An 11,031-nucleotide genomic window follows, 5' to 3' on the forward strand; every position below is an offset into this window, starting at 1 on the left:
CTGCTTCCTACCTGTAACAGTGCTCAAGGGACCTGTGTGATCTCTCTGAATGAACTGAGCTTGACCTTCACAACAGCTCTGCTCTTCACTTCCCAGCCTCGTGCCCTTGGGAATTTCCATCTGGGAGCGCTGGCCTGCTGAAGGAGAGGCTCTGTTCCAAACATGCCCACTTTGCAGGAGTACCCCATGATGGGATGTTCTCCTGCCTGGACTAATCCCTTGGCTTCCCAGCTCCAGCTGGAGCCCACAGACCTGGCAGTTGTTCAGGAGCCTTTGCCATGGCATGGCCCCACCCAGCTGATTCCCAGCCTGGCAGCACAGTGGGCACACATTCCCAGCCCTGGCCGTTGTTTCCATCCCGCTGCAAGGAGCCCAGCTGTTCCCCAGTGTTCCTGCAGGAATCCAGGCCCAGGTGTCTGTGGGGTTTGCAGGGGCTCTCTTGGGGGTACCTGGGGGTGTCTGTGGGATTGGGGAGGGGCGCCTGAGCTGTGGGGGTGTCTCTGGGACTCCTGCTCTTTTTCCCTCCTATTTCCCATCCTTTTTCCTCTCATGTTTTGCACCCTTTTCTCCTCACCTTTCTAGAGCTTTCCTGCTTCCTAAATGCCACCTTTTCACCATTATTAACTCTTCCTGCTTTTTCCACTGCCCATTTTTTCCCCCACTTTTTGTCCCATTTTTCCTGCTTTTTTTCTCCCCTTCCCCTCTCCCCCTTTTTTGCTGCCTTTCCCCCCACATTTTTGCCCCTTTTTTCCTCAATTTTTTTCTTCTGCCCTTTTCTTTTATGTATTTTCAGTGTAAATCACCTTCCCAAGTCAAACACAAACCCTTTCCAAGGTTTTCCACCACTAACTGCTCATTATCCTTGTCTAAATTTAAAAACACCTCTCTTAACCCCAGTTTTCCACCACAGATCTGTCTGAGTCTCTCACCTCTCAGCAGTCCAAACTCCTTGAAATTCAGCAGCTCTTGTTTCCATCTCTAATCCCTGTCCAACCTGCCAGTGCTCTCCCTGAACTGCTGACAAGGTAAATTACACAACATCAGTGGAGGACAACTCATTAATTGCTGAATGAAAAAGAAATAAAGAGAAATTAAGAAGCTGATTTGGACCTGGCATTGGACTGCCTTGCTGGTGTCTGTGTATCAAGAATTTCTATGTATTTTATTTCAAATTTATCTTTTGAAACTAAAGTTGTCATATTTAAAACAGATTTTTCATCCCACATGAAAGCAACATGCTGCATGCCTTCCAGACACATTTACACTGAAAAAAAACCCCAAAACTGCTCAGCTTGGGCTCACATTCAGCTACTGCTGGCATGATACCAACATTCAGCAATAATGGAATTCATACAGAAAATTACCAATTACAGAAATACTTTCACTCCAAGAACTGATACTGCACTGAGGAAGTTATGCATACCATCAAAAAGAGTTCAGTAAACAAGTTTTATTTGTTTTTAATGAAATAAATTTTAAAAATACTTCTGGCCAATATTTACACATTTGATCCAATTACTCTTCCTGCAATGTGGTGTTTCCCCACCTCTCCCTGAAGGCAGCAGCATTTTCAGAACAAGAACTGCTCCCCAGATACTGAACCCACTCAGCAATGGGTAAGAGCACGTTTTAGAAATGTGGCCAATTGGATCACTGATTGGGAAATGGAAGAGAGGTGCTGTAATAAAAGAAAACCTCATTTGAGTCATTCATTCAACATCATTTTTCAGTTTTCTGAAAATGTGTCACCACTAAGAAAATCTCATTTCCACCCAAGACAGTGTGCAAACAGAAGCTTTTGCAGGTAAGTTCACTCTGATGAAGTGACACAAAATGAACAGAATGCTCTAAATTAAAACCTTTGGCCTCTTCTTCCACATCCTGCTCGTGTGTCTGTGCTTCATCTCCCCACCAGCCATGTCCTGTCCAAAGGCTCTCCCTGCCTTGCTCAGCTGCCAGTGAGCTCTGTGCTCTCAGGTAAATTCACCCCCAGGCTCTGTAAAATGTTCGAGGTGGGTCCTGCCAGGCCAGCCTGGGCACTGTAGGACTCGAGCAGGTTTGCCACCAGGTTCATGTCCACATCCAGGGCTGCCAGCTCAGCAGCCTCAGCTCCAGAATCAGGGCCAGCACTCTCACATGGGGCTGCTCCAACAGAACTTGCCTGCAGGGAGTACAAAGAGAAAGGTTTATCAAATTGCATGAGCAGATTTAAGGGGAAAAAAAAAGGCAAACCACAGGAGAAAAGAAACAACAATTGTGCAGCCAACAAAGTCCAGTACACTCCTGAGTCTTGACAGACAGGAATTCAGACACCAAATGCTCGTGCCAGCTAAAAATCACCACTGTCCATTACCCAGATTAAGTTCCAAGAGAAGGACACAAAGTGTTGCTGAGTCCTGCCTCAGCTTCCTATGGGAGAAAACTACTACAGGAACTCACAAGTGAAGCTGCAGCTGCTTGCCCTACTACTAACAACAGGGAAATGGAACTAAGCCTTGGAAAGGATGGGCAAATTCCAAGCTTAGGTAAACTTTAGTTTGGAAAAAAGGTATGATGGTGCAGGTCCAGCACATTTGCTTGCACGTGGGAAGGTCCTGATCACATTACTCAGAACGGCCCCTTGCAGCACATTTCCTGCTTGGAAATTACTGCTGCAAATCAGAGCTCAAGGCACACTCACCCCTCTCTTGTGGCTGCTGAAACTTTTCCCAACGTTGGTCTGGGCCAGCTCACGGTCCATCTCCTTCATGTACGCCTTGAGACTGCCCACGAGCTCCTCAGGAGACACCTTCTGCTCCTGCCCTTCATTCCCAGCATCCAGCTCTTCATCATCCTCATCTGAGAAACCAAACTCCTCCTCTTCATCCAGATCATCAGAATCCAGCTCCTCCGAGTCTGCCCCTGGACATGATTTTGTGTCAGTAAAACAGCAAAGAAATCACTGCTGGCATTTGTTTCAAATAAAGAAGCAATCTCACCTAAAATTCTGTCCAGAGCTTTTGTAAAACAATCCACATCAAACATAACTTGGGATTCATCAGATGACCTGAAATATAAAAGGATTTTTAAAGAAATAAAGCTTTTATGGCTGCCTAAGCCTGACACATACAGGCACAAACCATATTGATTTCTCTCAGGACTGAAGTTGGGATATTGGAATTTAAAAGTCCTCAGAAGTTTGAAGCCTGTATGCATTAGACATGAAACAGTGAGTGGAAGAATTCTTGGCATAATAGAAAAAAATTGTGAAGACCACAAAATCAACCTGAGGGACAGAGAGCAGCTCAGCTTGCAGCACTTGAACCTGCACCAGTGCCAGAGTGGTACCAAGCTGATTTAAAGCAAGCACATGTTCCCTGCTCTGGCTTTGCTTCAGGCCCTGCTCTGCACAGCACCTTCAAACTCTGATTCTCTGCATCACAGAACCAACCACAGGGCTGCAGCAGAGTGCAACATTCTACCCCAGACCCAAACTCCAAGTGCTACTACCATGGCATTTCTGCTCCTTCGTGCGTGGAGACTTTGGACACAAAAGCCTTCATGCTCTCAGCAACTGTTTCCAAGTCATATTTTTCCTCTTCCTCACTTGTGGAAGGAAGGGACTCATTTCTTGTCTCCTTCAGCATCTGATCCAGAGCACCTGGTGTAATATCCAGCCAGCTGTCATCTGAAAGAACACAGCACAGATCTGTTACTCTGCACAAGCCTGCTGGCCCACAGGCCCAAACCAGCTGACTGACAGGACTGCAATCATTCTGCAGCTCAGTTCTGCAGCTCAGTTGTTGTGCTGGTCCTGGGTCACACACAGCAAAAGGCAGAGAGAGGCTGAGAAGAACTGAGTGGAGATTTCTTGTCACTACTTAAAAACTCTGCTTTGCAGAGCTCAAACTAAGAGAGACCATTCCAGTCACTGAGAAACCTTTGGCCACTAAGGGGAGGAAGAAAGGCTTACTCTACATTGGGAGAGCCAATCCAGTGTTTAGTCTTAAGGAAGGCTGGACTGGCTCTCCCTTCACAGCTGTCAGCATTGCCCCTCTCCCCCCACAAATAATCATCTGTAATAGGAACAATTCCCCCCAGCCAACTCACCATCTTCTGCAGGAAGACAAGATGCTTCTCTCTCAAATTCCTTCAGATCAATGGGTGTTGTCTGTAGTAGTGTCAGGATTTCATCACCTGGGCTCACTTCATCAGAGCTAGAAGAAACAAAATTAATTTACTGAAATGGATTCAATGGGATCACATGCTCTGCATTCAGGTTTTCACTTAAATTCTTCTTTTTCTCCTTCTGTGCAAACACATCAAAAAGGGAAATGAATCTGGGGGAAGTACCAGAGTACTACACAGAGCATTGGCCAAAACAGGACACAGTCAGTTCCTGCAATTCCCAGCTGATGGCTCCAAAGCCCATTGGTCATGGCTCTTTTTATTTACATTTAATTTGCCATGGTAAATATTAAGATTACCTGATCACAAACAGCAGACACTGGAAACTCAAAAAACTAACAGTCAAGATATTATGGGCTGGCAAAGCCTCAGATATTTCTGTAGTGATTTATTTACTGGATTTGATCATCCAGAGAAATCCACAGCCAGCCCCTTGAGCAAAGGAGGCAGGTTACCCTGTATTCATTCTTCTCTGGGACTGCTTTTCAATGAAACTTTTCTACACTTTCTACAGTCAACCAAGCGAATAATGCTTTGCAGTCACCACTTGGAATCCACTTGGAAGAGCTCAGCATTTCACAAAACCAAGACAAAGAGTTACTCAAGCCAGAACTTCTCCCACTGGAGTATTTCAGAGGAACTAGTACTTGTATGTCCTGGCCACAGCTCCCATGTTAAATGTGCAGTGGAGAAAAGGGTTCAGGTGTTTGTAACAAGGATTTCAAAGGTCACTTACAGGATTTGTAGGGTATATGACACTCATGAATTTCAAGTAGCTCTCACCTTTCTGGCACTGCAACAGATTGCTGGAAGTGATCTTCTGCCATGTGCAACAGTTCCAGGTACTTGGCTGATCCTTCCATTTCTCCCTATTGAATGCAAGTCACAGGCATGAGGCCAAACAATTCTCCCTCCCCTTCCTCCTCACAGTCAGGCTTCCTAAGGATGACTGTTGGTCACACAGAAATGCTGAGAGAACCAAAACAACTAAAACCTCTTTGCCACGTACACTTGGAAATCAATACAGCAAAGGGCCATTCCTGTATTTGAAGTATATTAAAGGATATTAACCTAAGAATCTCAATAAAGTTGTCCAATTTTATAACCTTCAAGTAAGTACTCAATTTATGTCCCATCTATTAACTTCAAGAAGTAGTCAAAGGCATCTTTAAAAAAAAACCCACAAAACCTCACCAACACCCCCAGAAGTCACAAAAACCACACACACATAAAAATTACACTTGCATGGGCCCAGATGGGTCTATGGTGTTATGTATGGATCTTGAAGAATATTTAATTCTAGAGGGGTGGAAATGAAATGTAAACCAGTGAAATCAGTTACACCTCACACAATCACATATGGTGGTTTCTTCACTCAAGTGTATTTCTCCCTTTGCTTTAGATGACTGAATCAATCTCCAGATCTTACATTTTCATTTTTAATTTCCAAAATAAATTACTTTCAAAGGGGAACAAACTGCACATGTCCCCTTTAAACACATTAATTCATTTTACACACATATAAGGATTCAAGCTCCTCACACAAGTTCAGGAGTTAAAATGTATTTTCCCTGGAATGTTTAAAAGCCACAGCCACTGAAATAAACACAGACCTTGAAATAATCCTTCTCCTTCAAGCTCCTGAGGAATCTCTCCCACAGAGGACCGCTTAACACGTTTCTCTTGGCATCAGGAGCTACTTTACTGCTCTTGGAGCACAAAATTTCAAAGCCATGAGCCTGCAGATAAAAGATGCAACAACAAGAGGTTCTCAAGGTGTGATGGACTTTGCTCACATTTTTCTGGACAAGCAGGCAACTTCCAGACAAGGACCCACTCCCTGGACATGCATGAACCAAGTCCAAAATGCACCAGGAACCATTACCAGCTTCATGCCCAGCTCGTAGGCTCTGTACTGAGGATGAGATGGGGCGGGCAGGGTGTATCCACTGCGTCTGTCTGGAACAAACTGCTGCTGCACCAGCTGTGCGTATAAACACCGAGTGAAAGTCACCTGAAACAGCCAGAGCAGAAACAAACACTCCCTGCAGCGGGACTCTGCTGGGGACAGCCATCAAACTCCCTCCAGGCTCACCAGAGGGGGTTTGAAGGCACCCATATTACAGGCAGTGCCTGAGACTGCATTCAAAATATATCCTAGATAGATATTTCTGATAAATTGCTTTTCAGGCCTTACAAAGTTTGTCCCAAATTGAAATACCCAAATAAATATGAACTTTTGTCAGTCTAAATACATTAGGAAAAATCCTCAGTATTTTGTATTTGCATTAACAAAGTGTATTTTCAATTAAAATGAAATTTGATTAAAATATCTCAGCAACAGTTTTGAAGTCCACAATTTGACTCTAAAGCTTCTTTTCAGGAGTCTAGTGGTACAAGTCTGTAACAAAATGCATCAGATACAACAGTGCTTGGACAGTGCTCATAAAACACTTCATAAAAGCTTTCCCAGAGCTGTGAGAGCACAGCTGAGAAGGTGAAAAGCCTGGGAGTGAACCACTGGTCAGGAGCAACTCCTCCCGTTGGCTGGCAGGGCTGTCAAACTGCTCTGATCACACAAGGAGATCAATTTACTCAGCAGGCACTTCAGCAGAGGAATTGCTATCACAGCCTCTGGTTTCAGAAACAATTCTCTCATGATCAGTCCCCTGAAAGTCCAGCCACACCGATCCAGAGCAGCTATTAACGTAATGACCTGGAAATTCATTCCTATAACTCGTAATTTGAAGTTAAACCTCTTGTGTTTATACATCGGCCACAGAGCCCTTGCCAGTGACAGAAGGGAATTAAGTGCCAAGGCTTTCGGAGAGCACTCACCGCGACCATCACAGGCTTTAGAGGAGCACACCCCAGGGCCATCAGAGGCTCTGCGAGCACTTACCAGGGCCATCACTCGCTGCTCGGCAGGGAAGGTTTTGAAAGGGCGCCGGCAGGCCCCCAGATCGCCCGGCTCCCGCAGGTAGAAGGCCTGCACTGCCGCGGCCACCAGGGACGGGCGCAGCCTCAGCACGGCCGCGATCCCGGCCGGGAGGAAGCAGCGGGCTCGGTGCAGCGAGGCCTGGATCTTCTCGGGATACCTGAACGGCAACAGAGCGCAGGGAGGGCACTGCGAGTTAACCACTCCTGCTTTATCATGAGGCCCCTTACCCTTTCATATTGACCTGGATCGTGGGTCAGAAGATTACTCTGCAGTTAAAACTTGGCCAATCTAATGCCTAGAATGGCTGTTTCTATCACACATATTTATAGAATGTACATGGCTCATGAAACTGAATCCCCCACACGGGTAAGATGAGTCCCTGTGGACTTAACCAACATATCCAGCTATGCAGTATTCTTCACCAAACTCTGTAAAAGTTATGCTGTCAAATCCTTGCAAAAACTAAAGCACAGGGCTGAGCACAGCTGTGACAAGCTGAAGCCCTGACAATTCTGCTGGTTCTACATTTTAGGTCAAATCCTCTTGCTCCTCATGCACAGGGCTACTAAAAGATCACGGAACTGTCAGAACTTTCAGTCTAAGGAAAATGTGAAGGAAGAGTAACTCTTGTCATTGTCAGGGGTGGAATTACAGCAATGAACCAGTTTCAGACCCCCAGACCACAGCCTACAGGACACTGATCCCCCTCTTTCCAAGAGTGCCACAGAAAAACCTCCAGCTGCTGGTTTCTGAAAAGGAACCAACTTGATCCCATCTGCTGGGGAAACGTTTAAAGCCCAGGGAGCACAGAACCAAACCCCACAGCTGCAGAACAGCCAAATGCAGCCCCACGTACCCATGGATGCGTTTATTGAGTGCAGCTCTGATGGGCTCTGCAGCCAGGAACTCCTCGGCGCGGGTGGATAACAGAGCCAGCGCCTGGGGCACCGTGGGACAGGGAGCAGAGAGGGCCCAGCCCTGCTCCCAAGGCTCCCCCGGCGGAATGATGTGCAGCTCTCCTTTGTAAAAGAACACCTGGCAGGCAGGAATGCTCCCATCACACAGGGCAAGAGCACTCACACACACAGCCATGCAACATTTCATTACATATACAAATGCATCTGTTTGAACACTGACAATATAAAGGACAAATAGAGAACTAATGCAGGGAGCAGCACAGCTTTTCTAAAAAAGTTATTTGAGATGACAGAGACCACGATCCAACCAGGAAAAATCCCTATTTTAATTGTAACAAGTTTCGTCAAATATATCTTGTTTCCTTAACAACAATAATACCACGTTTCTCTTCAACTAGAGTGCTTCAGGAGAACCACCATAACCTGTTTCAGAACATCACAGGCATTAAAAAGCAGCATTTCAGGTGCCACATGCGCCCTCTGCTGGTTCCTGAACCTAAGAAAAGCCCTGAATGCAACGTTCTCAACTCCCCCACTGTGTCTGTTCCCTCAAACAAAAGGAAAATATGAGTCTGACACTCCAGCTACACACTTGCAATCCATTTTGGTGTTGTGTTCCAGCCCTTGTAAGAATCTTCGAGTAGAGGAAAAAGAATTAAACAGGTTTTTTGCTACTAACCAAATTAATGATCTCCATTTTAATCCACTGCCATTAGCAACCATCCATATCCAGGGGAAGGTGTCTGCTCACCTGGACCAGACAAAGCCTGTGTCCTTACAGAGACAGCAACACTCCAGCCCTGAGCATTCCCTACTCTGAGGGCAGCAAATCCTCTGCCCTAAACACTCCACAATATGGTAAAAAACAAAAAAATGCAAAGTGGTTCGAGCAGAGCTAGAGAGGTCAGGTGGATACAGGAGTGCTCCGGAAGGGAGCAACAGTAAGGGACAGACAGCACTCTGGATTTTCAGAGGCAGTCAGACCGCATGGCTAGAAGTGCAAGAGAAAACTTCAGCTGCTACAGAAAAGGCCATTGCGGCCACCTTGCCAACAGTACACAAGTTTTACTCACCCTGTTTTCACTGTTCTCAGGATTCAGCCACTTTGGGAGAAAATCGGCTGCTTCTATCAAGAGAAACTCTCCATCGTTGTCATCAATACTGGCCAAGGAGAAATTAGAAATTCAACAGGAAAGGCCTTGCACAGCACAACAACACGCTTCTGAATCAATGTCTGCTGGGTTTTCTTAATATTCATAAACCCACAGAAAGGTTTCGGTTAGAAGGGACCTTAAAGATCAACACCTGGTTCCAACACCCTTGCCACAGTCAGGCACACTTTCCACTAGCCCGGGCTGCTCCAAGCCCCATCCAACCTGCCCTTGGACATTTCCAACGTGTATGGGACGGGGAAACACCCCCAAGGATGGGCAATGGTAAGACAGGACCTTCAGAGCACGGGCACTGCCCCTCGGCAGCCCTCCCACAAAAGCAGCTCAGCAGCACCCGCCTCACCTGGCTGCCAGCCCCGGGAACTCCCTGGTGATCTCCCGGAGCAGGTACACAATGAACCACTCATCCTCCACGTTATCCCCGAACACCGTGGTGCCGCCCAGGTGCGCCGGGATCTCGCCTGCACGGGGCAGAGAGAGGAGAGGCGGCTCAGCAACGCCATGCCCAGGAACAGATTGTCCACACAGGCCGCGGAGTCTCCCCCACTGCGGATATCCCAGACCCTGCTGACAGAATCTTGTGTCCTGTGCTCGGGGATGGCCTTGCTGCAGCAGGGAGGTGGCACCAGATGCCTCACTGGGTTAACCCGTGCTGTGACACCGAGAGTCTGGGAAGCCGCCGGGTCCCCCTCACACGCTCCCGGTTCGAGCCCGCCGGGTCCCCCTCACACGCCGTCGGTTCCCGGCCGCCGGATCCCCCTCACACACTCCTGGTTTCTGGCCGCCGGGTCCCCCTCACACACTCCTGCTTTCGCCGGTTCCCCCCCTGGCCGCCGGGTGCCCCTCACACGCCCTCGCTTCCCGGCCGCCGGACTCTCCTCAAAAGATCCCGGTTCTCGGCCGCCGTGTGCCCCTCACATGGCCTCGGTTCTCCGTCACTCGTTCCCGATTCGAACCTGCCGGCTCCCCCTCACACGGTCCCCGTTCCCGGCCGTCGGGTCCCCCTCTAACGATCCCCGTTCCCCCTCACACGCCCTCAGCTCCCGGCCACCGTGTTCCCCTCACACTGCCCAGCTTCCCCCTCACACGCTTCTGGTTCCCGGCCATCTCCTCCTCCTCCTCACACTGCCCAGCTCCCCCTCACACGCTGCCGGTTCCCTGCCGCCGGATTACCCTCAAATGATCCCGGTTCCCGGCTGCCAGGTGTCCTTCACACTCTCCCGGTTCCCGGCCGCCGGATCTTCTTCAAACGATCCCATCCCCCCCCCCGGTTCCCCCTCAGACGCTCCTCCATTTCGGCCGCCGGGTCCCCCTCACACCCCCCCGCTTTCCCCTCACACACTCCCGGGTTCCCGGCCGCCGGGTTCCCCCTCACACGCTCCTCGATTCCGGCCGCTGGGTCCCCCTCACGCCCCCCGCTTTCCCCTCACACACACCCGGGTTCCCGGCCGCCGGGTTCCCCTCACACGCTCCTCGATTCCGGCCGCTGGGTCCCCCTCACACCCTCCCGGTTCCCCCCTCACACACACCCGGGTTCCCGGCCGCCGGGTCCCCCTCCCAGTTCCCCCGCTCCAGGCGCTCTCCCGCCGTGCCTCCCGGCCCGCTCCCTGCTCACCGCGGCCCGGCACGTAGCGCAGGCGGAACGGCTGCCGCTGCCACACGTAGGCGGCCAGGAGCGGGGCGAAGCGCACCAGGGCCAGCTCAGCGCAGCGCCGCAGCAGCGCCTCGCCGCCCGGGCCCGCCGCCGCCGCCGCGAACAGGCGGTAGCGCACCGCGTCCTCGGGCAGCGCCGGCCGCCGCAGCGCCTCCATCGCGCCGGGGCCCAAAGCGCTCC

General features: G+C 49.4%; 1 protein-coding gene across 3 annotated transcripts; it reads right to left on the reverse strand.

Annotated features, from left to right (window-relative positions):
- Nucleotides 1–967: 967 nt before the first annotated feature.
- LOC115905172 (protein ecdysoneless homolog) lies at nt 968–11,031 on the reverse strand. Of its 3 annotated transcripts, none has more exons than XR_004060839.1 (14): nt 10,813–11,031; nt 9,541–9,658; nt 9,099–9,186; nt 7,965–8,143; nt 7,070–7,265; nt 6,053–6,181; nt 5,781–5,906; nt 4,951–5,036; nt 4,090–4,196; nt 3,490–3,667; nt 2,979–3,046; nt 2,681–2,901; nt 1,860–2,161; nt 968–1,017 (listed from the first exon to the last, which is right to left on the reverse strand). XR_004060839.1 is itself a non-coding variant. In XM_030951291.1 (13 exons), exons 1-13 carry the CDS (start codon nt 11,006–11,008, stop codon nt 1,949–1,951), a joined length of 1,905 nt encoding a protein of 634 aa, XP_030807151.1. In that variant the 5' UTR covers nt 11,009–11,031; the 3' UTR covers nt 1,140–1,948. The 3 variants fall into 3 exon arrangements, 1 of the variants encoding a protein (XP_030807151.1); XR_004060840.1 differs by having other exon boundaries at nt 971–1,014; XM_030951291.1 differs by lacking the exon at nt 968–1,017 and having other exon boundaries at nt 1,140–2,161.

The sequence above is a fragment of the Camarhynchus parvulus genome, chromosome 6 (genome assembly GCF_901933205.1).
Source record: "Camarhynchus parvulus chromosome 6, STF_HiC, whole genome shotgun sequence".
NCBI classification, from domain to species: Eukaryota; Metazoa; Chordata; class Aves; order Passeriformes; family Thraupidae; genus Camarhynchus; species Camarhynchus parvulus.

Bases quoted from the DNA above. Each gene is read 5' to 3' on its own strand.
- LOC115905172 (XM_030951291.1), bottom strand. From the start codon at position 11,008: ATGGAGGCGCTGCGGCGGCCGGCGCTGCCCGAGGACGCGGTGCGCTAC. The intron at 8,144-9,098 runs GTGAGTAAAACT...CCTGCCTGCCAG, and splicing joins CTGAGAACAGTGAAAACAGG to GTGTTCTTTTACAAAGGAGA. The intron at 7,266-7,964 runs GTACGTGGGGCT...GTTGCCGTTCAG, and splicing joins CTCAATAAACGCATCCATGG to GTATCCCGAGAAGATCCAGG.